The 26,343-nt window shown below is 51.8% G+C and overlaps 9 protein-coding genes and 2 non-coding genes across 11 annotated transcripts; 8 read left to right on the top strand and 3 right to left on the bottom strand.

Annotated features, from left to right (window-relative positions):
* Nucleotides 1–94: 94 nt before the first annotated feature.
* Nucleotides 95–1,124, top strand: BO85DRAFT_35810 (O-methyltransferase). The gene is made up of 2 exons (XM_025655497.1): nt 95–927; nt 987–1,124. Exons 1-2 carry the CDS (start codon nt 238–240, stop codon nt 1,014–1,016), a joined length of 720 nt encoding a protein of 239 aa, XP_025515142.1. The 5' UTR covers nt 95–237; the 3' UTR covers nt 1,017–1,124.
* On the bottom strand, nt 1,017–2,103 carry BO85DRAFT_449945 (FMN-binding negative transcriptional regulator). The gene has a single exon (XM_025660272.1). The coding sequence runs from the start codon at nt 2,025–2,027 to the stop codon at nt 1,233–1,235; it is 795 nt and encodes a 264-aa protein (XP_025515143.1). The 5' UTR covers nt 2,028–2,103; the 3' UTR covers nt 1,017–1,232.
* Nucleotides 2,104–2,722: 619 nt separating this feature from the next.
* On the top strand, nt 2,723–4,140 carry BO85DRAFT_520678 (putative transsulfuration enzyme family protein). The gene is made up of 2 exons (XM_025665152.1): nt 2,723–2,987; nt 3,059–4,140. The coding sequence occupies exons 1-2, from the start codon at nt 2,832–2,834 to the stop codon at nt 4,085–4,087; spliced, it is 1,185 nt and encodes a 394-aa protein (XP_025515144.1). The 5' UTR covers nt 2,723–2,831; the 3' UTR covers nt 4,088–4,140.
* Nucleotides 4,141–5,333: 1,193 nt separating this feature from the next.
* Nucleotides 5,334–8,792, top strand: BO85DRAFT_478385 (uncharacterized protein). Its single transcript, XM_025662897.1, has one exon. It carries the CDS (start codon nt 5,660–5,662, stop codon nt 8,354–8,356), a length of 2,697 nt encoding a protein of 898 aa, XP_025515145.1. The 5' UTR covers nt 5,334–5,659; the 3' UTR covers nt 8,357–8,792.
* A 344-nt stretch (nt 8,793–9,136) lies between these two features.
* On the top strand, nt 9,137–12,498 carry BO85DRAFT_35829 (uncharacterized protein). Its single transcript, XM_025655499.1, has one exon. The coding sequence runs from the start codon at nt 9,326–9,328 to the stop codon at nt 12,464–12,466; it is 3,141 nt and encodes a 1,046-aa protein (XP_025515146.1). The 5' UTR covers nt 9,137–9,325; the 3' UTR covers nt 12,467–12,498.
* A 1,030-nt stretch (nt 12,499–13,528) lies between these two features.
* Nucleotides 13,529–17,402, top strand: kgd1 (alpha-ketoglutarate dehydrogenase KGD1). The gene is made up of 4 exons (XM_025657061.1): nt 13,529–13,969; nt 14,078–16,128; nt 16,182–16,555; nt 16,609–17,402. The coding sequence occupies exons 1-4, from the start codon at nt 13,772–13,774 to the stop codon at nt 17,145–17,147; spliced, it is 3,162 nt and encodes a 1,053-aa protein (XP_025515147.1). The 5' UTR covers nt 13,529–13,771; the 3' UTR covers nt 17,148–17,402.
* Nucleotides 17,403–17,507: 105 nt separating this feature from the next.
* Nucleotides 17,508–17,580, top strand: BO85DRAFT_t160. Its single transcript has one exon. It is a non-coding gene; the product is annotated as a tRNA-Phe (tRNA).
* Nucleotides 17,581–17,811: 231 nt separating this feature from the next.
* Nucleotides 17,812–21,281, top strand: BO85DRAFT_469281 (putative PHD finger domain protein (Ing1)). Its single transcript, XM_025662321.1, has 8 exons — nt 17,812–18,324; nt 18,464–19,134; nt 19,186–19,391; nt 19,453–20,007; nt 20,068–20,097; nt 20,493–20,614; nt 20,648–21,004; nt 21,038–21,281. The coding sequence occupies exons 1-8, from the start codon at nt 17,983–17,985 to the stop codon at nt 21,212–21,214; spliced, it is 2,460 nt and encodes an 819-aa protein (XP_025515148.1). The 5' UTR covers nt 17,812–17,982; the 3' UTR covers nt 21,215–21,281.
* A 1,070-nt stretch (nt 21,282–22,351) lies between these two features.
* On the bottom strand, nt 22,352–22,942 carry BO85DRAFT_449951 (uncharacterized protein). The gene has a single exon (XM_025660273.1). The coding sequence runs from the start codon at nt 22,730–22,732 to the stop codon at nt 22,358–22,360; it is 375 nt and encodes a 124-aa protein (XP_025515149.1). The 5' UTR covers nt 22,733–22,942; the 3' UTR covers nt 22,352–22,357.
* Nucleotides 22,943–23,304: 362 nt separating this feature from the next.
* On the top strand, nt 23,305–23,413 carry BO85DRAFT_t161. The gene has a single exon. It is a non-coding gene; the product is annotated as a tRNA-Met (tRNA).
* A 310-nt stretch (nt 23,414–23,723) lies between these two features.
* On the bottom strand, nt 23,724–26,277 carry BO85DRAFT_372894 (uncharacterized protein; the record flags this gene model as incomplete). The annotated part of the gene is made up of 2 exons (XM_025656060.1): nt 23,724–26,181; nt 26,246–26,277. 2 exons carry the CDS (start codon nt 26,275–26,277, stop codon nt 23,724–23,726), a joined length of 2,490 nt encoding a protein of 829 aa, XP_025515150.1.
* Nucleotides 26,278–26,343: the final 66 nt, after the last annotated feature.

A 26,343-nucleotide genomic window follows, 5' to 3' on the forward strand; every position in this document is an offset into this window, starting at 1 on the left:
ACTGACCGGTCAACCAAAATTTACGGCATGATATATACTCTTCTCATTCCTACCTTGCATTCTACATTTTTCATGTCGCTCTATGCGCGATAAGCAAGATGTGAACGAGTATATAGTTCTGCGTAAGCCCCTCCGTTGTTCTAGCCCGGCGTCGGTTTATCGCCCTTCTCTCCCTTCTACACCCATACTAGTACAGTAGGCTAAATATCTCGCCAAGACACATACTAATCCAACACAATGGCACCAGTTGACGAGAAACCAGTTTCTCTTTGCAAGTCCGAGTCTCACGATACTCTGGAGGTTTCCTTGCTAAAGTACATCTACTCTCACCCCTCCTTGCCCCAAACCCGCGGCAATCCGTCTGCCCTACTCGCTCTCATCGACGAGTTCGCTGCAAAGCAAGCCTTCTTTATCAGCCTTGGCCCAGACAAAGCCAAGAAGCTTTCGACGCTCTTCGCAGATGAAAAGCCAAAGGTTGTCGTTGAGCTCGGCACCTATGTCGGCTACTCCGCAATCATGTTCGCAGACGCCATGCGGCAAGCCGCTGGTGGATCCTCGACAGGCCTCCGCTTGTGGAGTCTGGAAGCTGATCCCCTCATTGCATCTATCGCCATGAATTTTATCGAATTGGCGGGTCTCAGCGATATTGCCAAAGTGGTTGTCGGGCCGGCGGACGAGTCGCTCAAGCGCCTAAGTGCGGAAGGGAAGCTACCTAGTGTTGATCTCATGTTCATTGATCATATCAAGGATCTTTATGTACCTGATCTGGAGCTGTCGGAACGGCTTGGCTTCCTTCACCCTGGCTCCTTGGTACTCGCGGATAATGTGGTGCATCCCGGTGCGCCGGCTTACCGGGAGTTTGTCCGTGGGAGCTCGAAGTATGAGAGCTGGGGAATGAAATGTCTCCTTTTCCCAGAAGATATAGTTGTAGGTGTTCCGTTGTCGTTCTTGTATGTTTATATGTGCTAATTATATATATGCATCAGGACGAGATTGAAATCAGCAGAGTGAAATAAGATACAGTCTGTTTCAATCATGACATCTAGGACACGAGGCAATGACAGGATACGCATGATAACTTCCACCATCTCAAATGTGCTAGACAACTGCCGCGGTTATATAGTAATTTTGACTAAGATAGTGCCAATCTTCAGCACTATATGCATGGCGCCCCACATAAGCAGATACTATCTGATCCTTGCTCATTGATCCATTAACACTTCTCCATACTCCTACTTCTGCGCATCCTTCATCTCCCCCCTCTCCCTCACCATCTGCGCAACCCCCTTCCCAACATCCGTCTCCAACGCCTCAAATCCACTAACAACCCCCTCACGATCCCCCTTCCCCATCTCCTGACTCATCTTAAACTTCCCCTGCAACCGCTCAATCCTAATCTCGATACCAATAATATTCTTCTTCAGAATCTCCACATACGGCACTGGCGCATCCGACACTTTCCACGGCCCCGGACGCCCCTCCGTCCCCGTATACCCCATAATAGACCCCTCACTCTGACTCGTCAAATCCTCCACGGCTTTCTGTAAGAACGCCCCCGTCTCCTCGGACTTCGAATCACAATAAACCCGAATCTTGCCGTACGCTTGCGCAGCGGCATAGTTCCACGTTGGGACGACCTTCCCCGTGGCAGGCTTCGTCTCCGTGTAGAACTTGGGTGTGACGTAGTGGTGGTGTTCGGAGGTGAAGAGGACGAGCACTTCGTCTTCGAGTTCAAGAGAGCTGGGATTGTTGCCTGATTGTTGTTGCTGTGCTGCTAGTGCTTCCATGAGGGCCTTGGCTTGGGGGTTTTGCTTGGCCATGTGGCCGCGGAGGGTGCCATTGGGGATTGTTTCGTCCGATGAGTCTTCTGTTTGGGGGACATCCAGAATGAAGGGAATGTGGCTTGATTGCAGGAGGGGGTAGAGAGGGGATTTGATTGCTGTTGTGAGGATACCGAGGGGGTTTTGGCGGATGAGTTGGTGGAGGGCTGCAATGTGGGATTCGGCGTGGATGGCGCGGAGATACATTGTGAGTGCCGGGGGAGGATTGCGATACTTAGAGAGTATGGGTTTATTTTGGAGAAATTGTAAGTGTAGTAGAGAGGACAAGCGTTCTTATAATACTATCTAGATCCTGAGTTTATCGGCCGAAGAGTCATACTTTTGTCTGTCAGCGCATCGGATAGTATGCTGATTGGACAGTATCGCCGAAACTGGATTCACTTAGTGCTCTTTAGTAAGCAGCACAACTGGTGAGTTGAACCTATAGGGCTGTACTAGGTGTAGAACCCTCTTGGCTTCTGCGGAAAACATTATGACTATCTCCTCGGAATTCGGAACTTGAGCCGTTGAGCAATGTGGTGGATATTGTTACGTGCCTGAGCATTGCGGCACGTGGTCAGTAGCCACCAAGTGACGGATCAAGAATCCTTAACATCAGACTTTGATGTCCGTTCCCACACGTGCAAGTCGTTTCAAAGTCATTTGGCCAAAATATCTGGCATTAGATTCTAAAATGTATCTGGAAAATATCTGTGATAGTGCAACTCAGGCCAGTTCGGGATGGTGGCGGGGCCACATCTCCCGAACCAATGAAAGAGATTTTCCTCTCCAAATCTTTGCCCGTTTAGGAACTTGAAGGGAGTGGGGCGGGGTCTCCGCCAGAGAAAGACGAAGTATAGAGAAGAACCTGAAGGCAATCTACTCACTCTATGTGTATATAAGGAAGTCATTTCACGTCTTCGAGTCAATTTCTTCAAACTTACCTTAAGTCTTCACTATTGTCAGACTTGACATATCAAAAGAATATACTCAGCAGACGACTCGAGCAATATGACTCCCTCTAACCTTCATCATCCCTCGACCCGAGCACTGCATGCAGACGATCACCTTAACCGGGTGACAGACGTCGCACCTCCAATCCATCTGTCTACGACTTTCAGATTTCCCGATAACCCAGAAGATTTGATCCCGTCCGTTGACCCCGTGGTATGTTTGCCAATCGGCCAATGCGCATTCCCCAATGTAATGATGACCCCAACAACTAACAGCTTTATTAGGAAGAATTCGACGGCAAAAACTACATTTACTCCAGAGAATTCGCCCCCAACGCAACTCGATTCGAAGCTGTCGTTTCGTCACTTCTCAACGGCCGGGTTGTTAGCTACTCGACCGGTCTCGCTGCCCTTCAGGCCGCCCTCGTTCTCTTGAACCCCCGTCGCATCTCGGTCGGCGAAGGCTATCACGGCAGTCATGAGGTCATCTCTGTTATCTCCAGATTGTCGGGGCTGCAGAAGCTACCACTCGATTGCCCGGCTGATGAGCTTGACAAAGGCGATGTCATCCTCCTGGAAACCCCCGTCAATCCGCTAGGAACTTCTTTCAGTATTGATGAGTTCGCTAAGAAGGCCCATTCCAGAGGTGCTTATTTGGTGGTTGATAGCACCTTTGGGCCTCCGGGTCTTCAGGACCCCTTCCGGTGGGGCGCTGATCTCGTTCTGCATTCGGGATCTAAGTATCTTGGCGGCCATAGTGACCTTCTCTGTGGTGTACTCGCTACTCAGCGCAGAGACTGGGAGAAGCAGCTACTGGAAGATAGAGTCGCATTGGGCAATGTCATTGGCAATCTGGAGGCATGGCTTGGGCTCCGCAGTCTACGCACCCTCGAGGTTCGCGTCCAACGAGCGAGTCAGGGCTGCGGGAGTCTAGTTGCCTGGCTTAATCAGGCTTTGACTGCCCCTTCTCCTGCTGCTGGAAGTGAAGAACAGATAGTCCAGTCTGTCGTAAAGAAAATATACCATACCAGCCTGCAGGAGGAGCCCTGGATCAAAGAGCAGATGCCTAATGGATTCGGCCCTGTCTTCTCAATTGTCCTCCAGAGTGAAAAATTTGCGCAACGACTACCTAGCAAGTTGGCTTTCTTTCAGCACGCCACGAGTCTGGGCGGTGTTGAGTCCTTGATCGAATGGCGTGCGTTATCGGATTCCCGGGTGGACAGGAAGTTGCTGCGGCTGAGTATCGGGTTGGAGAATTGGGTAGATTTGAAGAATGATTTGCTGGAGGGGTTCAAGGCTGTTTTGCAGGAGTGATATGTACAAAGGATGAAAAGTATATAGAAACATGTTTGTTGAATACACGAGTCAGTGAATGTAAGCACTATGACGGAAAGTGCAATTGAGGTATTAAACCTAAAAAACTCAAGAGAAGGCCTTTGCGCTGGTATGGCCACTGTATAAAGGCAAGGGTATAAACCAACGTCGACTTCCCCAGTGATTGGAAGCAGCTGCAAAGCTAGTGGTCTCCTGCCTTGGTCTCGGTAATTAGTTAGTCTACTGTTGGTGGGAACATGACGTCGTTGGGTCCTTCTGTTCTCCGCAGAATCGGCATGCCGCCGATAGTTTCAATATTTTCGCATGGTCGCAAAATGCATCTAACCTGAGACCAAATGAGATTTCAGGAGTTGATGTATCGAGTACCATGTTCCAGGGGGCGACAGGGATGAGTCGATGTTTGACTCTCGAATCCGCCAGACCAGGTGAGCAACTGCCCGGATAGGCAAGTCTATCTGGTGACTAAGCAAGACCCTTGTTTGGGGGGAAACAAGTAAATTACCGTGTTGTAACGCAGTATACTACTTAACACATCCATCATACCTCATGGGGATGGATACTATGAAAGACAATGTCGGTGATCATCACGAAGATGACTGAAAAGGGATAGAGGCTCACCGTATAAGTCGACTTCTCTCTGTCAGAAAGCCACCTGGCCCCCTCGCTCACAGCCGTTGTGCCGCTGTATCGAGAGATAGCCGCCGGTATGGGGTACACATACATACTTACAGTCCTACCCTATAGTTAGTTAGTTACTTAGTTACTATGCTTAGGTACAATCTGAATGCGGTGTTACCTTCAGCGGCATCAATCAAGCGCTGCGACAGATAAGTGCAGAGATAATTTAGTAGTTACTAACTGATCCCGGATTGGCTGGCAAATCCTTTCCTCAAAGTATCTTTGGGTCTCTACCTGGTTACTTTGTATGTAGCTGAAAACCGAACTCTGCATAAGAGCGAGGACTAAACTGTTCATGGAGTTAGTTCTGCAAATAAATGGAGCACCGCAAACAGGGCGGACAGACTCAAAGCGGGCCACTTTCTAGCCGGTCCAGGCTCTTTTTTCTCTTTTCCCTGGCATCCAAATTTAGCAACTTTTAGGGACCGTCAAAACGAGGGAAAACAATCCCCCATACCTTCGTTACCTGCTCAATACCTGAAATTAAATTACTTAATTTGTCGCAGGAAGGAGCAGCAGCAAAAAGTCCAGAACAAAAACCATCCACCATGGCTCTTCTTCCTTCGGTTCCTTGCAGCATTCGTTCTTTGTCTCCCTCTCTTCTTCTCTTCTCTTCCATCTCCCTTCTTTCCTTTCTTACCCTGAATCCAGGGTCGTGATCGTGTCGTTCAACAGCAGGGGGGCGCAACCCCGTTCCCGCCGGGCGCATTTTCCTTATCTTAGGTTTGCACCGACGTAAACGTTGTTCCCGGCTGACCATTATTGACTTCCCACCCCCTCACCCTCACTCTTTCAACGGGTCTCTCCCCCGGCAAGGCTCGTTTCCCTGAACGGCGCTTGGCCGCGCTTTTATTGCTTCAGATTCTGCTGAAAATGGCCTACAACGCCGTTTCTCAGGCCGACCACGAGGTGGCTTCCAACGCGACCGATTCGGACCATTCCCGCAGCCCGTCGCCGGACTCTCAGCACAATGGTCACTTCCAGCAGTTGCCGCTGGACGCTGACCACATTGGGGCGGGCTCATACCTGCAACCCGCCAAGTCGAATGAAGACTCAGGCGTCAAGAGCTTGGGCTCTATGATCCGATCGATGACCTCTACCAGCTATGATATGGTGGAGGAAGATGACTATGAACTGCCTGCCGATCCCTCTGCGGACCAGAGTTCCAATAGTCCCCGTTATGTCCCTCCACTAAAGACAGTCCCTCAGACTAGTTCTACGACTACCACCGCCGCTACCGATGCCCACACCCCTGAACCGGCCCTCCGGACTCCAGTCACCGGTCAGCCGGTTCCCCTCAATCATCCGACGCCTGACCTTCAATCGCTGCAAGGAGCCTACATCAATAATGTAGAGCGGCTTGAAAGGAGCGCGGAACGCATGAGCCTGAGTTCCAATATCGGAGACGAGATTCGCAGAATGGATCAGGAACAGAAGCGACGCTCTAGTTCGGCCTCCAACTCCACTCACGCCAGCAATTACGACGGCCTCAAAACAAGTCTGTCGTCTCGCCACGGCTCCATACAGTCCTCTCGTTTGGCACAGGTTGCAGAACACGCCCCTGCGCGATTCTACGGCGATTCGGCCACTCGAGTTCCCGCGATGCCTTACCTTCCTCCTCCCCCGCCGCCGGCTGTGCACACCGAGCACGACTTTGTTCAGCAGGATTACTACGACCAGGAGCTTGGGGAAGAGCTGGAACGGACATACACAGCTGCTTCTACCGATACGTATCAACAGGCTAGGGTCCTGTTCAACGACTTTGATGGCGTGCATTATGTTCCGAATGAGAGTAATCTGGGCCGACGAGTGTCGCTGACGCGACCTCCCTTGGCAAGCAGATCCGAGGCATATAAGGAGCCGCAGGCAGGCGAGAATATGGTTTACTACCCTGCTCCTGTGCCAAGGATGTTGAATCTACCACCTCGTTTGTCGCAGAAGAGTGATCAGCCACGAGGCAAACGTCGTTCACAGCTCCTAGGTGTGCTCGCTGCCAAAAACCGCAAGTCCACCCAGGTGGTCGCTGGTCAGGATCAAGGCGATGGTGGCGAGTCAAGTAACCACAACCAGCCGACAAGCGTACCTCCACAACTGCGCGCGAGTATGTTTTTCGAACAACCAGCTAGAGCTGTTGATGTAGAGGTCACTCAGGCTTCTGCAGTGGCGACGCTGGACAACATTCTTGATGCTTCTACAACTGCACCTGTCAGTGCGTTCACGGGGCAACTGGACCCTAAAGGGTTCAGTCAAGCAAGCCGCAAACTATCTTCGAGGGATTTGACGGAGCAGCGAAAGTCGCTGAGCTCCACAAGTATGCTTGGGCTTGGCCATCGCTTGTCTGATCCGGATCTCAAAGATGTGCCTCTTGAATCCGGTCACTTACACAAACAAACAGAAGGCGAGGCTGCAGATGTCCATGAAGGCACATCTTTACGGGATGCTAATCAAGACGGGCTTGGCGGTCCTGATGCGCCCGAGGCCGATGGGGAAGAGCACAATCATGAAGAGCCTGACGCTGACTTCACCGGGCCCCCTAACACGCTGCTGGCCGAGCTTGAATACCGAAAGAGCGAGTTGAAACAACGACTGCGATCGGCCCCCGAAACTACGGCGTTACACTCGACTCTTCTCCAACTCGAAGCGGTTGCGCAGAAGCAGAGCGAACACCGACGTCAAAGACCAGTGACCTTGGCATGGGAAGCCCCAGATGCCCATCCCCAAGAAGTTGACGATGACGATGATGTGCCCCTGGGCATGCTGTTTCCCGAAAAGGCGAATGCGGTCAGTGAGGTACGTCCGTTGGGACTGATGGAAAGAAGGGAGCTGGAAGAGTCCGAGCCTCTCAGTAGGCGTCGTGCCAGGCTCCGCGGTGAGCCTGCCCCGCGCAGCCCTGAGAGGCGCCCGGTCACCATGTATTCTACGGGCGCACCAGACGATCAGCCGCAAGAAGATAGTGGTGACGAAGGCGAGACTCTAGCCCAACGCTTGAAACGGCTCAAGGAGAAAGACCAGCCTAGTGCACCCGCCGATAGTGATTTTGCAAACGAGATTCTGGCGGAGATCAAACAGGTGGGGGACGCTGAAGAAACCACCCAAGAGAAGGAAACGCCACCGGAAGATGAAACTCTGGCCCAACGTCGAGCTCGCCTGCAGAAGGAGGCTGAGGCTGAGGCCCGACAGAATTCCACATTGAAGATCCCCCGGTACCGAAGAAGCATGGCAGACATCCTCCACGCTCGACGTCCCACCACTGTTGGACGGCAGTCGACAATGGGCACTGCCGCGCCTCAGCCGATGCCTCAGCGCACACTGGACCATCGAATGTCTCTCCAACAGTTTCCACCGAATTATGGGCCGATGCCGGGTGCTGGGTATCCCCAATACCAGGGGCCCGCCGGCACAGTGCCATATGGCCCCGGAATGGTGCATCCCAATACCTTTTACAGTGATGCGTTACTAGGGATGAACCATCTCAGCTATGCTGTGCCGCCTAAAACGAAGATGGTCCGACCGGTCAATGAACCGGGGCAGCGGGAGATTATCGACCGCTGGCGACAGAGTATCGTCTGACTTAATCCTTTATTGCTTCCATCCTCTACATTTTTTTTTCTGCTTCAGCATATTAGCCGATCGATATTTTATTTTCATTTGTCCGGGCAATTGGTTATCGGGTACATCTACAGGTTTTTAGCGCATCTTGCTAGCATGAGTTTGAAAGCATGAGCGATTGCGTGGTGTTAATTTCGAGTTAGATGAGCGGAACATTTCCCAGTTGTACTTATAGTAGTAGCATGCGGGTCATCCTAGTCGCCCTGTCAGAAGTGACAATCTTTGCATATGGAAAAGAGCAAATCATGAAGCCCTCCATCCCCTAAAGTGTGTCTAGCTAGCATTTGTATCGCACGGGATGTGCAATGGTTGGCATGCACCATGTGTGAATGGTGTGCATTAGTTATCTTGTTGTCACTTTCTCAATGCCCAGTAGGAACTCAAAGAGAAGGGCACTACTAAATATAACTTTTTTTTTCTTCCACTCTAATTCCAGACTTATCCGTTTGCGGTTGCGCATTCCTGCCTGGCTGGTCCGTTCCTGACTGGCCGACACTCTCGTAGTGCTTTTCCTTTCCCCCCTTTGGCCTCGTTTGCTTATCAGGAGACTCATTCCACCCCCCCTACGTCCGTCGGTCTCACCCAAACCACCTTACCATCATTGGTAGAACTATTTCTGTTCCATGACGATCGTTGCTTGAATCTGCTGCATCTCCTCGAACCCACCGCATTAACTCATTAAACACTCCGTCTGGGTTTTGCGCGCGTTCCCCTGGGATTGGCCCGCCCTCAGTCGCCCGGATGAGACATTGCCCCACGCCGCAACCTTGATCTTCCTCTTCTACTCCGCAGAGCTGTCACGGCCTCTGTGAACTTCGAGAAGCGCCATCCCATACGCATTGCGACCATCAGAAACAATGGGAGAGGTTTTCGCATCCTAAACGCCTACTTGGACGCGCCCTGGGTGCTTCGGGCTCACGTTCTAACACCATGCCACCCTCCACCGTTTTCGCCTACTGGCGTCGCGAGCATCGCCGATCGAGCGCTTCCCCCGTCTCGCCCTCCTTACAGCCCACCTCCAAAGCACCGGTCACCAGCAACCCTCCTCAACTACCGGAGTTGTCTAACACACGGCCAAATCCCACTGCGCTTGGGACATCTTCGGTGGAGAGCTCGAGTCCGCAGGTCCCGAACAACCCCCATGAGGACTACTATGATGCAACGAAGAAAACCATCGCCGTATCCGTCGCCCCGGCCAATGCGCCAGGCTCCTCTTCAGCAAACCTCGCAATTCCCTCCTCTTCCTCAGACAACCACACCCGACCTATCTCAAGCTCCGACGAGCAAGATGTTACCATCACCACGTCGCAGTCGAACTACTCCCAATCGTCCATTGCCCCGCCGCGTTCAGATCAGGGCGACGGCGACTCTCCCAAACCAAGCTCCCCGTTTCGACTGTCCTTGGGCAAAAACCTCCTGAACTCCCATAACCTGACTTCTGATCACCATAACAAACGCTCATCGACTCCGGTGTTGTCATCTTCCGGTCATTTCCGATTCAGAACCTCCTCCCCTGACATCTCCCCGGGCGACCGGATGGCTTCATCACACAAGGACAAGGACAAGGAATACAAGTATGAAGGTGCGGGCAATCGCCGTTCCGCAGACCGGGACGGTCCGTTGGAACAGCCCCATCATAAATCGGGAAGGACTCGGCTTCACCTGCTCAACCCTATGTCTCTGTTGGCCAGGAGGCGTTCTTCCAACCTAGCCAGTCTGCGGACAGAAGACACTAGAGTCGGGGCTCGCAATATAGTCCCGGCCATACCGGACGACTATGATCCGAGAATTCGCGGCAACATTGTACACGACTTCTCTGCGCCTCGTCCGCGTCGGAACTTGTCAACGGCACCCGTTCTTAAGCATGACGTGAACAACCAGTCGAGCCCGGCAGATGTAACCTACAATGGAAATGGGAACTCGGCGCACGGCGCTGACCAGAGTGCCCAGGCAGGCGAGCAACGGAAGAGACACACACAGTACTCTCCTGTTTTCAAAGAACACTTTGAGGATGATCAGAAGGTGCTGCAAGTCGAGAGCAAGGCGTATCTGCAGTCATCGTTACTGACAGCGCAATCCAATGTTGAAAATGATCCACACACACTTCCTGTATTTGCACGAAAGTTGCCGTCAAAGATACCGGAGCAGGATGTGTCGCCTGACGTGCCAAGCGACCAGACGACACTGAAGCAAGACAGCCAACATAGTCCACCTAGTAATGTCGGAGCAGCAACACAAGAAGACACCGACACGATCGAGGTCATACCACATCAGCCATCTGGTTTACCTAAACATCTCAAGAGCAATGCCTCCCGGTTCAGTTTTGATATGAATGGCGTCGAATCTTCCACACAGGAGAAACTCTTAGAAGAGAAGCATAAGGAGAAGGAGGCTGCAAGACGGGCCAAGGCACGCATGGAAGGCGCAAGTTTCAGCGATGGTGAGGACGATTTCGATGAAGATCTGCTCGATGATATGGACGATCTGGAAGAGAAGATACCCGGTGTTAATGTCGATGCTGACGAGGACGATGATTTCTCTGGCTTTTCCGGCCCGGGTAATGCCCTCAACAAGCCCTGGCTTGCACCTGAACTCTCACCCATCATTGCTAGTCCGCTTCCAACTGGAATCACATTTTCTCAGAATATACAAGAACCGGCCCAGGGGCCGTTGGCAGGCACCTCTGCTCCTTTGCCCGTATCCGATTCCGTTGTCTCTGATGATGTCACGGATGTCACGACCAATATGCAGGCATTATCAGTGGCAACAAATACTTCCAATAATGCAGCTCAGGTTTCCATGAGTTCACATCCTCCAGCTCCGCAGCCAATAGAAGATGACGACGATCTCTATTTTGACGACGGCGAGTTTGGTGATCTGTCCACAGAACACATGGGCGAGAAATTTGACGAGTCCATTTTCGACGATGAGACGAGTCACCTGTATGAGCGGAAGCCAGTGGTGCAGCAACCTGTTCCTGCACCTGCGCCGCCGCCCGACAACGGGGCCGGGAGCGCTAATCCACTGGATGGTACTGCGGAACACGATGAGTTTACGCCAGAGCCAGACTACGATGGCGGACTTAGGCATGTTCCTAGCATGGCAAGCGACTATCGAAAGGGGTCCATTAGAGTCTACGGGCAAACGCGTGAGAGCTTGGCTAATCTGGGGTCTGCAAAGGCTCATGGTGGGGTGCTTTCCGAGCACAACCTCGAAGCTTTCCACAATGCATTGGCCAAAGCCGCCAGTGAAGCGGCTGCAAGTGACAGGTTCGGGCGCGAGACCAGCGTCAGTGAGCGGTCGTTGGGCCAAGAGAGCACCGCCCAGACCATGGATACGCCTTCAGGCCTCATTTCCGATGATAGTCGCTTGAGCCAGACCGTGGATATGGCTGCATTTGAAGAAGTTTTCGAAGACTTCAACTACGATGACAACGATGACGCACTGTTCGACGACCCCATCATTGCAGCGGCAAACGCAGAAGCGCTGGAAAACGACGATGAGGGATTTTATGGTCAAGAATTTGGATTCTACGCACAAGCACATGGGGGCTGCAATGGTGAGCTTACCAACGGGGGCTACTTTGGTCCACGAGGTGTCGAGGGCGTCAGTCGTAGCTTCAGTAGTCGGGGCAAATTTCGAGAGCCAAGTTTGACCCCTATCACGGAACGCAGTGAATGGAGCACGCGGAACTCGGTCATCTCGTTGACAGCTCACGGTGCCGCCCACTCCAACCCTATCGCCAGCCCAGGCTTGGCTCAGCTGGTTGACCTTGGCGCTATGGACGACGAGATGTCTCTGAGCGCTTTGATGAAGCTCCGACGGGGTGCTTGGGGCGGAAGCAACGGCAGTCTACGGAGCAGCAGTGGCAGTCCCCCTCTTCTACACTCGACGTCGAACCGGGCGAGCTTCATCTCCGATGCCAGCCCCACGATATATACAGCACCTCCCGATGCATTTTGCGGGAGTGCGACTGAGTCTCCCATCCGGGAGTCTGACAGGTTTAGGTGGTCGCTGAACAATACGGAGCAGCGTGTGGGACAGTCAGCAGGAGGCGAGAAAGAGCCTTAGAGCTGCAGCATTTGAATCGACTGGTCCTTTATCGGTCATACGCCCCAGGATTAGCAGGAAGTCAGTCAGACGGGCGCACGCGTGTGACCAGCCCGGCTGCAGATCCCGGCAACAGGCCGGTCGGGCCAATCGGTAAAAGGATGAGAGTATATATATAACGCATATTGGTTTTTTATTGTTTTACTTACCCACAGGAGTTCGAGGGAACTGACATATATTATGATTGTAATGCCTGATATATAATGCTTGATCGTGCAGATCAAAGCGATCTGTGGTCTTTTATGATATCTGATGACCCCAAGGCGGATGGGAGGAATGGGAAGGCTAGACGGTGATGATGATGTATGTTTGCATATAGTACTACTACTAGTACAGCTTGGGAAGTAGTAATCTATTTGACATGATGCTGGTTGGCCATTTGTGAGATGCTGCGGGGAGTCGTGGTCCGCTTCCATTTGTACGACATCCGGAGCATAACCAGAACGGTGCCCAGGCCCCGGGAGCATTCAGGGGAATGACAGCCCCTTCATACTCCAGACTTCTTACAGAAATAACTCAATAATTACTCCGGATTGAATCCAGCTTTCATCCCTGAGAATCAACCCGAGGATGATTGGTCCACGTGCCCACCCGCAAAGTCCCGGAGCGGGAAATGCTCATAACCGGGCTGTGGCGGTGCAGTAATTGAAAGTAAACTTGCAGTGTTGTACCCGCAACCGGGAAGTTCGGCCCGCCCTGCTTTTTTCTCGGTTGCAGGGCACGGAATGACTAATGTGTGGCGACGCTCTAGTTACAGTGTAACTAACTAGTAGTTTTATGTTCGCTGTGTTGGTCTCAGCCACAGCCTGCGCTCGCTGGCCGTCATAGCCGTAGATCTCGGCAAACCTCAACTTGTTCCCGTTCCTCCCAAGGCCCATCTTGCTCTCCCATCTCCTCTCCATTCTTCCTCCTCATACTAACGAAGTTGTCCTCTATATTCCACCCTCTCCTCTCCCCCCCGCTACTTTGATCAATAGAGAGTGCTTTTGCTCTCTGATGAGTCCCGTTTTGTTACAGGTGCTACGGCAATCCTAGTCGACACCTGTGTTTTTCTCGCTCCCTTACAAACCGTGCGTGTTCCTTTCATCCGCCTCGAGAAAAATCCCGCAGCTTAAGCAACCGGTCCCCGTCAAACTAACTCGCGATCTTTACCTGCCATAGTTCTCGAGATAATTCGCCGTGTCATATATCTCGTTCGCCTAATCGTCGTCGAGCTTATAGCATATTATTTTTCAGCTCGCATTACCCCATAGAAAATCTGTCGCGATGTTTCGTTCCACTGCCGTAAAGGCCACCAGCGGCCTGCGCAGTCCGGCCTGCTCTTCTTGCAAGAGATCCCTCTCTCTTGCTGCTACTGCCAGATCTGCTGCCAACGGCTCAAAACTTGGCTTGACCGCCAGACGTCCTCTCGCTCTCGTCGACCGGTTGTCCAAGAGGCACTATGCTGCGCCCGCTGAGGGTGTGGTAAGCAATTCCCCTGCACATGTGTCGTCCACGCTTTTTTGGCTTGGTTTCCATCTCCGGTGTGAAAGCCAGTTCCGACTGACATTCGCTTTTTTGGCGATTCTGTAGGATGCCAATGACTCTTTCCTCTCCGGAAACACCGCCAACTACATCGATGAGATGTACGTCGCATGGAAGAGAGATCCCTCCAGCGTGCACATCTCATGGCAAACGTATTTCAAGAACATGGAGGAGGGCAACATGCCTGTCTCCCAGGCTTTCCAGCCTCCTCCGACTCTCGTCCCTACCCCTACCGGTGGTGTTCCTCAGGAGATGCCCGGCGCAGGCCTGTCTTTCGCGGCTGGTACCGATGTCACGAATCACTTGAAGGTTCAGCTCCTGGTCCGCGCCTACCAGGCTCGTGGTCACCACAAGGCCAAGATCGATCCTCTTGGTATCCGCGGTGAGGCCGAGGCCTTCGGTTACAACAAGCCCAAGGAGCTCGAGCTGGACCACTACGGATTCACTGAGCGCGATCTGGACCAGGAGTTCAACCTTGGACCCGGTATCTTGCCCCGCTTCGCCACTGAGGGACGCAAGAAGATGACCCTGCGCGAGATCATTTCCACTTGCGAGAAGATCTACTGCGGCTCCTACGGTGTGGAGTACATCCACATCCCCGACCGTAAGCCCTGCGACTGGATTCGCGATCGCTTCGAGGTTCCCGAGCCCTACAAGTACTCTGTCGATGACAAGCGCCGTATCCTCGACCGCCTGATCTGGTCCCACAGCTTCGAGTCCTTCCTTGCGACCAAGTTCCCCAACGACAAGCGTTTCGGTCTGGAGGGTTGTGAGACCCTTGTGCCCGGTATGAAGGCCCTCATCGACCGCAGCGTCGACTACGGTATCAAGGACATCGTCATCGGTATGCCTCACCGTGGTCGTCTGAACGTCCTCTCCAACGTCGTCCGTAAGCCCAACGAGTCCATCTTCAGTGAATTCGCTGGTTCCGCCGAGCCCTCCGATGAGGGATCCGGTGATGTCAAGTACCACTTGGGTATGAACTTCGAGCGCCCTACCCCCTCGGGCAAGCGTGTCCAGCTTTCTCTGGTCGCCAACCCCTCTCACTTGGAGGCTGAGGACCCGGTCGTTCTCGGAAAGACTCGCTCCATCCAGCATTACAACAAGGATGAGCAGAACTTCGACTCCGCCATGGGTGTGCTGTTGCACGGTGATGCCGCTTTTGCCGCCCAGGGTATCGTCTACGAGACCATGGGTTTCCACTCTCTCCCCGCCTACTCTACCGGTGGTACCATCCACATCGTTGTGAACAACCAGATCGGTTTCACCACTGACCCCCGTTTCGCCCGCTCCACCCCTTACTGCTCGGACATTGCCAAGTCCATTGACGCTCCTGTCTTCCACGTGAACGCTGATGACGTTGAGGCGGTCAACTACGTCTGCCAGGTTGCTGCCGACTGGCGTGCCGAGTTCAAGCGTGACGTTGTCATCGACATCGTCTGCTACCGTAAGCAGGGTCACAACGAGACCGACCAGCCCTCTTTCACCCAGCCTCTGATGTACAAGCGCATTGCTCAGCAGAAGAGCCAGCTTGACAAGTACGTTAACAAGCTGATCGAGGAGGGTACCTTCACCAAGGAGGACATCGATGAGCACAAGAAGTGGGTCTGGGGCATGCTGAACGACAGCTTCGACCGCAGCAAGGACTACCAGCCCACCAGCAAGGAGTGGCTCACCTCCGCCTGGAACGGTTTCAAGACCCCCAAGGAGCTTGCCACTGAGGTTCTGCCTCACCTCCCCACTGGTGTTGAGGGTCCTCTGCTGAAGAACGTTGCTGAGAAGATCAGCGGTGGTGGTAGCCCCGATGGCTTCACCCTCCACAAGAACCTCAAGCGTATCTTAGCTAACCGCAAGAAGGCTGTCGATGAGGGTCAGGGCATTGACTGGGCTACTGCTGAGGCTCTTGCTTTCGGCTCCCTTGTGTCCGAGGGTTACCACGTTCGTGTCTCCGGTCAGGATGTCGAGCGTGGTACTTTCTCCCAGCGTCACGCTGTCCTGCACGACCAGGAGACTGAGGGCACCTACACCCCTCTCCAGAACATCTCTGAGAACCAGGGAAGCTTCGTTATCTCCAACTCCTCCCTCAGTGAATTCGGAGCGTAAGTTTCAGCTTCTGCCTTTCTCATGTGGATTAAAGCTAACTCTATTCTAGTCTTGGTTTCGAATACGGTTACTCCCTGACCTCCCCCAACGCCCTCGTCATGTGGGAGGCTCAGTTCGGTGACTTTGCCAACAACGCTCAGTGTATCATTGATCAGTTCATCGCTGCTGGAGAGTCCAAGTGGCTGCAGCGCTCTGGTCTGGTTGTTTCCCTGCCCCACGGTTACGATGGTCAGGGACCTGAGCACTCCTCCGGTAGAATGGAGCGTTGGTTGCAGCTTTGCAATGAGGAGCCCCGTGTCTTCCCCGAGGGTGACAAGCTCGACCGCCAGCACCAGGACTGCAACATGCAGATCGTCTGCATGACCAGCCCTGCCAACCTGTTCCACGTTCTGCGTCGCCAGATCCACCGCCAGTTCCGCAAGCGTATGTAACCTACAGAATTTCCCGTACAAGTCTAGTGCTAACTATCGTTCCAGCCCTCGTGATCTTCTTCTCCAAGTCTCTGCTTCGCCACCCTCTTGCTCGCTCTGACATTGAGGGCTTCACTGGTGACTCTCACTTCCAGTGGATCATTCCCGACCCCGCTCACGGCAAGGAGATCGACGAGCCTGAGAAGATTGAGCGTGTCATCCTGTGCTCTGGCCAGGTCTACGCTGCTCTTACCAAGCACCGTGAAGCCCACGGCATCCGCAACACTGCCATCACCCGTGTTGAGCAGCTGCACCCCTTCCCTTGGGCTCAGCTGAAGGAGAACCTGGACAGCTACCCCAACGCCCGCAACATCGTCTGGGCCCAGGAGGAGCCTCTGAACGCCGGTGCCTGGAGTTACACCCAGCCCCGTATCGAGACTCTGCTGAACGAGACTGAGCACCACAACCGCCGTCACGTTCTGTACGCCGGTCGCGCTCCCAGCGCTTCCGTCGCCACTGGTCTCAAGTCTGTCCATCTCAAGGAGGAGCAGGAGTTCCTCAACGATGCTTTCACTGTTCACCAGGAGCGCCTCAAGGGCGAGTAAATGATGTCGTTGTAAGAGTGAGTTTGGGTTGGGGAGTCAGCGTTGGCTCGTTCTGGTCTTCTTTGTATGATTTTCCTTTGTTCAGCAGCATAGTGTACGATGATTATACTACAGTTCATGCTTAAGTGTTTCCGGGCTTTGGGTCTCGTTTCTTTGCCACATTGTTTCGTGATCTAGCCTGCCGATACCTAGCATGTGCTTCGTGCACGCGTGTAAATTAAGAACGTTGATATAATTTCAGTTTCTTTGGTTGGCAATTGCACCGTAGGCTACAGTGTATACAGAATGAGGCCCTTTTCATCCGAGTCAAGTGATACCCAGCTCCATATAGCCAAAAGGTGTGGCAAAATCAACAATTACGGGGCAATGGCGCATCTGGGAGCGCGTCAGACTGAAGATCTGGAGGTGGCCGGTTCAAGCCCGGCTTGCCCCATCCTTTTTTTCTCAATTCATTTTTGTTGTGGGTTGTGGATCCCCCGGTATACACCAGTTGATAGCTCGATAGCTCGAGTTTGAGATTGAGATTTGTTTAATTGATATGTGACGTCACCGATAGCTTATCAACATGTCTTTGTCAGCCGAGATTTAGTGCCTGGCTCTGCAGGCACCAATCACCTGATGAATGATGGGCTCTGCCGGGTCTTTCTCCGCACTGCAAGTCTCCCATCGCTCCAACTCTCGTTTCCCACCCCCGATTTTTCCCTGTTTTGTCTGTCTGTCCATGTTCTTCCATCTGCTGAGCCATCGATCTCCCAGTATCTCTGAGTGCTTCTTGTTCCCTGATTGAGTCGGACTTGCTGTCCGACTTGTGTGCCTTTTTCCTTCTTTACCCATCATGTCTGCCGTTGCCGTCAACTCTCAGGGTCAGAGCGCTCGTCAGTCAACGCGCCAGACGAGAACGAACCCATCTCGCACATCCAAGACATTGGGCCGCTCATCCTTCGCTTATGGCCATGGCTCCATGGCAGATACCCAATCTGCGACCCCTGTGGCCCATGGCTTCTATCCTGCTCTCACCCATTTCACGGACGCCATTACGGCCCTCCCCAGGGAATTTCGTCGTCATAATTCGTTGCTCAAGGAGGTCGATGCGAAGGCTTGGGCTCTCGAGGATAATTTGCTCCAATTGCTGAGGTCCGCTTCAGAGTCGCAGCCTGTGCCGTACCCCTCTACTCCGGTAGGTAGTTTTGCTGGGCGCCCTGTTCGGGGGAGATCTCTTATCCTTGGTGTGGGTCATGTATTAGTCTGCGGGGATAAGCTATCTACGATGGATTTTGGGCGGATATGAGCAAGTGCTGACGAGTTATCGTGACTAGATCCCCGAATCTCAGGAAAGCAAAGACCGCCGGATCCTGTTCCATCGTGTGCGCCATACGCTTACGGATCTGATGATGACCGCGGATGAGAAAAACCACGTTATATCGAATGCGAACGACGAATTGGACCGACAGCTCACACGGCTTGATTCTATCTTCCCATTCATCGCGGGGGAGATCAGCGATGAGGCTCGTCTGGGAAGTCTCACGCACTGGGCTTACACAAATAGAAATGCCCCTAAGACAACTACTAATGAGCGTCCTCGTCGGGAGGCCGCGTCTACTAAGGAATTGGCGCATGCGATCCATGAGGCGGAGGCTGCTTCTCGGAGCGAAGCTAGGCGCGAAGCTGTCATCGCGCGCAGGCAGCGTCGCACGCATGCGGATTCGGATCTGGATGATGTACGTGCTGGTGGAGCTCGCAAGGGACAATCTAGTAAATCTCGCGGGGGTGCGGGCGCTGGTGATCAGGCCGGACATGGTCAGGGAAACACTGGGTCGGGCCAGGCTAAGCGGCGCAAGGTCGAGCGGCCCGCGCCTGTGGAGGCTGGTGCTGCGATGGAGCGTACTGCTAGCAGCGCTAGTACTTCAAGGCAGGCTGCTTCGAAGGATCCCGCTGAAGCTACGAAGAAGAGGCGGGCACCTAATGCGAATGCGGCTGCTCGGAAGAGGTATGTCGCTTTTGCTTGCTTTGGGTATACATGAACTAACGTGAGTGGCAGAAACAACACCAATGCATCGGCAGTCGATTCCCCAGTTCTGGCTCCGTCACCTGTTGTCGCTGCTGCGGCTATCCCGCGAAGCGCTGTCAGTCCGGGACCTGGTGCAGTGCGGCCGCAGACGTCTCGCGCACAGCAGAATTCCGGACAAGCAAACAATGGTCGTCAGAGACCGTCATCTTCTGCGTCCAATCGCGTTACCAGCAATGGTACGTTTCAACCATATTCCACCTCATTCTGATCGCAAATCTAACCGAATAACTACTCTAGGCAAAGCTGCAGAACCTAAAACCACAATTAAAGAGACGACATCCAAAACCGAAGCTACCCCTACCTCGAATCCAGATACCCAACGAGAAACCGAAGAGCCCACCACAGACGCATCTAAGGTCCCACCTCCTATCAGCACTAAACGCGAAGACACCGATGGAAAGCCCGCGCCGTCCATCGAACCGGGCGAAGTCCCCGCACCGCCAGTCTCGAATCCACCTCCCAAGGGCCGATCATCGAAGACATCCACCCCGGTGCTACCCACCTTCTCCGAACCCACTCAGCGCGTACGACCTACCCGAAGCACGGATCCCGCACCAGCCAAACGCTCCCACAAGAAGAACAGCAGCGTGCCGGTGGTGCAAGCGCGGGCCGTATCGGAAGAGGAAGAGTCTCTCCACGAGGGAGATGACGAAGACGAGGACGGTGAGCCCAGATACTGCTACTGCAATGAGATCAGTTTCGGCGAGATGGTGGCATGTGATAATGACGCCTGCCCTCGCGAGTGGTTCCACTTGTCGTGTGTTGGGTTGACGAAGCCGCCTGGGAAGAATGGTGAGTATCCCTTTTTATTTATATGGATGTGGGGGGTGCAGATTGCTAACGTGAAAATAGTCAAATGGTACTGTAATGAGTGTAAAGAGAGTATGCGACGGAGTCGAAGTGGTCGTTGAACAAGCAGAGCAGGAGGAAGCAAAACAAAATAGGATACTGGAGTTATGGGTTGGGAATGGCTTTTGGCTCTTATGAATGTACATACATAGTAGACAATAAGATGATTATCTGGCTTTTGTCAAGTATGGTTATAGGTAATGGCGAGTAAAGACACATCTATTTATATAAATAAACACTGCATGGAGGCTTCTCGGCTAGTCAAAGAGTTGGATCATGGATGGTATACTTAGTGGGTTAAAATCTGGAGACAACATCATCACCTTTACCCCGCCAGCCTAGACCAGCTCCTCAATAGCCCGCCAATTCCACTCCATCATCGTCCTTCCTCTTAACCTCAACCCTCAATTGATTAACATCCCCACCAGCTGACACAATGTCCAACGAGAAAATCGAGCTCCCTCCCATTGCCGAGATCGAAGCATCAACCGATATTCTCAGCGACCCCTGCAAATCCATCAAAGTCGTCCGAGTAAAAGAGCGCTTCGCAGTTAAATAATATATCCCCGGTACCGATTTGCAGAATTTAGCGCCATCTCTTTCTGAAAACCAGAAGAAGAAAGTCAGCGGGCGTATCAAGGAGGCACTTGATGAACTGCGACGTATTCCTTCCCAGGGATATCTTGGGAACTTGGACCGAACACCTTACTACGAGGGCATTCTCTCTACTCCCCTTGATCGTGACCCGAGCATATCTGGTCCCTTTGACAACGAGGAACAATTCAACCAGGGTATCTTGAAATGTCTAGGACAGAGGGAGTCGCCGCATTATGTCCGCTTGCTTGATGGAGCGATACAACGTACACTCAAAGGACACAGGATTGTCTTCACCCATGCGGATCTTCAGCCGAAGAACGTCATGGTTGAGGAACAGAAAGGAGTGTGTGGAGAAGATGGAAGTCCGGATTATCAGATAACGATTATTGATTGGGACTTGGCTGGCTGGTACCCTAAATACTGGGACTATTGTAATTCGACGGTCTACTGCCAGGCGAAACCGGAGTGGCTTGAGTTAGTCCCGGATGTCTTTGATGAGTATCCGGTGGAATATCTTATGATGCGAATTTTCTACATGTCGATGTTTTACTGAGGATTTCTGCAATACACTTCAGCAAAGGATGTGATAGCCCAGATTATTTCCTACATTCTTAGTGGATACTCGTATACATAAAAGCAATATAACAAGAGCCAAACGCACGTGTAACTTGATGACAGCACGAAAGATCTGGCCCGATTCATTGATTTATACTGATCTGACATTAGCCGATGATATGCATATCAGTATTTCATGACATTTCTCACCTTCTTCAGAGCCTAACGATACCCTTCTCAAAAGCCAGTCTCTGGACAACATCCCGGAGCCAATCTCTACAACGATAAATTATTCTAGTGAAGAGATTAGAAGTAATTGAGTCAATAACTCCAGAGCTGAATGCAACCAGATGAATAGTACCGATTAGGGTGACCAAAACAATAACTGGAAATAGATGGTCTCAGTCTTTTATACTACGTAGTAGATAAGTGGTAGTAATCCGCGCCTACCTGACCTCGTAACTACTACTACCAGTACACCAGCCCATTAGTACAACTCCGCCCATGGACTTGCCTGGGGCCGTATAGTTAAACAAACATCATCCAGAGCGGAGAGAGCATAGTAGTACACAGCATGAAACTAAATGCAGTAACAGCCACTCAGACAGGAGACCAGTAATATCCGCCCTGGGTGTATAAACCGATACTGCCCATTTTAACCGCTCTATTGACCGCCAAAAGCGGCAGAACCTAGCGAACCTCGCAAAGAGAAGTGCGGATATAAACGGATATAAGCGGATATATTTTTATACAGCCCCGAAAAAGTCTGTCAGCATTCTGTGTACTTTTTGACCGCCTTGTTTGAGGCGGCAGAATCTGAGGCCTGTCACTATAGTGTACTATAGAATGGATAATTGCTGATGGAGATCGATATAAAATGTCTTGAGTGTATGAGTTACTTGAGGGTGCTTGGGATGTAGCCATTATAACTGCCTTGTCTTATTTCTGACTTCTATTATGTATATTACTAGAGAATTGAAGTTGTTGTCGGCGCGCTTCAATCTTGCGATGTCTTACACAGTTTCATCTCACTTCATGTTACTACCACCGCTTGGAGCAGACAGTTTCCCAACAAATCTCGCACTTCCCTTCCAGTGAAGCTGCAACACAGACAGCTTCGTCAAATCCAAGTCATCAGGATTCAGCAATTGAATCGTCCATTGAGTAAACGGAGTCGGCTCGGCGTGTTCGGTCGTCGGAGATATCGCGTGCACCAGCGTACTATATCACCTGACTCGTCGATCTCATAGATAAGTCGCACCTGTCTTGGTAGACTGCTGAAGTGGAATATCTTGCCATCTTGAATGTCTGCATATACTCCCGAAGTTGAAACATCGATGTTCACCTGTGCGACTCCATCACTGATGGCTTCGGCTTGGGGAATAACACCCTGCAGGAATGTCTCGAGGCCTTCCAAACGGATGTGTGATCCGTTATTTGAATAAGCTGGTAAAGCTGCTCTCTTTACTGGTATCGGTTGTTGGCGCAGGTGTAGATTTGGCGGGTTGTTGCCCATGGGCCTGTTATTTCAATGCATTGATTGGGCGGCCAATGTTCAGAATTGTTGCTACCTCACGGGATGGTTATTTATATTGGGACGCTGAGTAGTAGTATGCAGTTCTGGACTAGGACGATCATGATATTAGTAAATATACACTGTAAATCCATGGCTTATATAAGTCTGTGCCTTGAGCATACTGCCTCTTCTCCTCGTTATGTGTATCTGGTATCCAGTCATGTAGAGGATCGATGTCTTGGTAAGTAAGTTATAGACTAGTATGACCTCAATCACTGGTTAGATATATTCGTGGCTACTACATCTTGACAGCCTACGCCTGGGCTTGGATCAATGCCTTAGCATCAATAGGACTTGGTCAGGATTATTAGTATATGTACTACAACTTATAAGCTTAATTATTATTCCAGAATAATTAACACAAACAAGATTATGTTATGTAAGTACCCTGTAGTTGTTTATTGTCAAGTGGGGCGCGCATAGTATTTTTCTACTATCCGCAACCTACTTGCCGCACAGAAAAGACCGCAACTCTTCATTTACCAAACCCGAGAGGCATTCCTCAACAAGTCGTCTCGATGGTGTAGTTGGTTATCACGTGGGTCTCATACTACAGTATGACGTGGAAGCTTCAACTTCCATGCGATCCCAAGGCCGGGAGTTCGAACCTCCCTCGGGACAGATCTTTTTTATATCATTTTTTCTTCACTTTTCGGGGGTCGTGTACACTCGCGGTGGGTTGAGAGTAATGTTTGGCTTCTTTTTTTATTTTATATTTTTTTTTATCTACCTACCATCTTTATAGGGGTGGGGTCCTTTAGTCTTCTGTCTTGCTGTTCTGCGCCACTGAATAGGTCTTGGATGATTGAAGACGATACTACAAGCAGTCAATTGGTGAAGCTCAGTTCGTCTATATATTATTTTCCATCCAAAATAGTTGGTATATCTACATGCAGATCTAACGGTATCTGACAAGCACCAAAGACTAATACTAAGAATAAGCCCGGTTCTCTTCTATAGGTCCCATTTCCCCATGGTTCTGATCCGAATCCAAGTTTGTACCCACACCCTCCGAACCTGCTTCCTCCTGAGATAGCGGTCCTCCCTTCTCGAACCTCCCATCATGATCCTGAGTCACAATTTCCAATTTGTTGTCGCGTTGCATCACTCGTATATTGTGCTTGTATACATCAATCGTCGAGATACCGGCTCCCGTATGAGCCATCTTTTCTGTCGGAGCAGAGTTCCATGCAAGCGCCGCGATCTCTGGCGCAGAGCCCCAACTGCTCGAGGAGAGCCCGCTGTAGATAGAATAGCAGACGTGGGCAATAGCCACGGCGATATAGATGGCGAGTACGATCATTTCGAGTATGGACGTGATCCCGTCTGCGCTGTATGCGTAGCCGTTCACATAAGCTTCCATTACCAGTTGAGTGGATCGGTTGCGCACCGCCGCAGACACATTGAATGCATTGCGCCCTGTGCCCATGTTCCCACCTTCAGGAAGGATGTCGTAGATCCAGTCACCGCCATCCCAAAGATTATTTGGATTGTTAGCGCCTTTCAAGTCCATGATAATACTATGGTTGTACGCTGACCGGCCGATGCCGTTGGTGATAAGGGTAGCTAGGATATTCTCCACTATGATGTCGTAGTAGTAGGGGGCTGACGGAGTTGAACTATTGAAGATGCCAGCCATTGAGGTGATAGGCGATAGGATCGTTTTGTTTGTACCGGGAATGTCTGGCGTCAGGTACCGTGCCCAGTCCGCGGTAAGTTCAACTCGTGGCCAATCAGAATGAAATGTCCCGTTTTTGTCCATTTCTGCAGGCTGACCAGTGACAATCTTGATGTGGTTTCGCGTGGACACTAGGGTGACGTTGGTGAACCTGCTGTCGACGCTGCAAGTGAAGTATTGTGGATTAGTGCTGTCTGTGGTGGGAAGTATGAATATAGCAGCAAGTGTGGCATCGATAGGTTGCAGCAGAAGAGGATCATCGACCCAGAGCACGGAAGGGGAAGCACCTTGTCGGAGGAGTGATTCCACCTTATTTTCGATTGTCTTGTTGGAAAATCCATTGTATAAGTCGATCGAGGCCTGACTCAAGTCGGCCGTGCCCGGGCCTGAGGAGAGAGACGCAGTGCCCAATGCAGGAAAGGACAGAGTGATATTGCCGGAGTAGTCGTAGAACGTTTGACCACAGAACGTGAGTACCATCGGCTGCAAGGCGTCGGTCATGAAGAGCGCATCATTCCTGAACTTGAATCGGCCGACATCGATGTTGGCGGCAGCGTACGACCATAGCCTGCCTAGTTCTGCAACACTATCCGCGACGACAGAGAGTGGGGTAGTTGCAATGGTGTATGCATTCCCCCACATCATCTCATGAGTACCGAACAGATTGCGAGACCTCATTCCAAAGCTGCGAATGGAGGCTTGGCCGGAGATGGTAAGATTCTGGGGAACACTGCCCGCGTTGACGAGCTTCGGAAAGAACGAGTAATAGTCCTGGTTGAGGATCTGCCAATTACCGGCCGGGCAGGCGAGGTCACTGTTATCAAAAGCACAGTGCGATAGTGCTGACGAGTTTTCCAGTTTACTAGGAAAGAGTACGCTATCGGTGGCGTTGATCCAGAATGGTGTGCCACCTGCGGGCCAGTCATCCAGACGTGGCTTCATCAAATTACTTGTGGACGGACCAGCTGTTAGTCCCAGCAGGGTGCATGTAACCATCAGGCAGAGGATGAACCATTTAGTGGTTTTTCGTTGCCAGTCATGATTGACTGAACCCCACATGCTGAGAGACCAAAGGAAACTGATATCTTGAAATTGCAAAGAGGTGAAAATGGCACCAAACGGGAGGCCGTCCCCAAAGGCAAGTTCTCTGCGGATATAAGTAATCAGTATGGATCCAAGCGAAGCTAGCATGAGAAGTTCATGAAGCTTAGCTGCGAATGTCAGCGCAGCCAGCTTCTCAGCATCCTGTCCAGAAGTGCCAGATAATTCGCCCCCAATATAGTAACCAGTGGAGTTAAGCATGATGAGTGCAAATGCAGCACTGACAGGAACTACATGCAGGACACAGCGGATGGATGCAAGTGTCTTGCTCCTGTCCATGAAGACCTTCGGCTTTTCTGTTACCTCAATACCGCGCAGCTTGCAGCAGGTATTGTAGAAAGATGTGATGCCGATATTCTTCAGCAATGCCAGAAAATGGTCGCCGAGCCCGCGACTGTTGGATTCTGATTGGAGTCGTTGCCAACGCAATCGATCTCTTGCTTGGGCCATCTGGGCCACCAGTGTATCTCGAAGCGAGTACACCATGCACAGAGCCTTGTCCGAAATTGGGCGCCGACCATACTGCGCGCGCTGATTTGCTTGTATAGATTGGACGCTATCGGAGGCGTCGCTATTGGAGCGCGAGATGCCATCGTGCAAATCGGAGTCACTGCTCGACGCGTTGTAGGAATTCAGCAATAGCCAGGGTCCGTCGAGTCCCAGTCTAGACTTACGCAGTGGTCGGCCGATACGGCTCGGCATACATGTCTTCTAAGCTCACTGCTTCGCCATCCAATTGGGACTGCCATGACAGATTGGATGAGGAATAAGT

This window comes from Aspergillus piperis, assembly GCF_003184755.1.
Source record: "Aspergillus piperis CBS 112811 unplaced genomic scaffold BO85scaffold_10, whole genome shotgun sequence".
Classification (NCBI taxonomy): domain Eukaryota; kingdom Fungi; phylum Ascomycota; class Eurotiomycetes; order Eurotiales; family Aspergillaceae; genus Aspergillus; species Aspergillus piperis.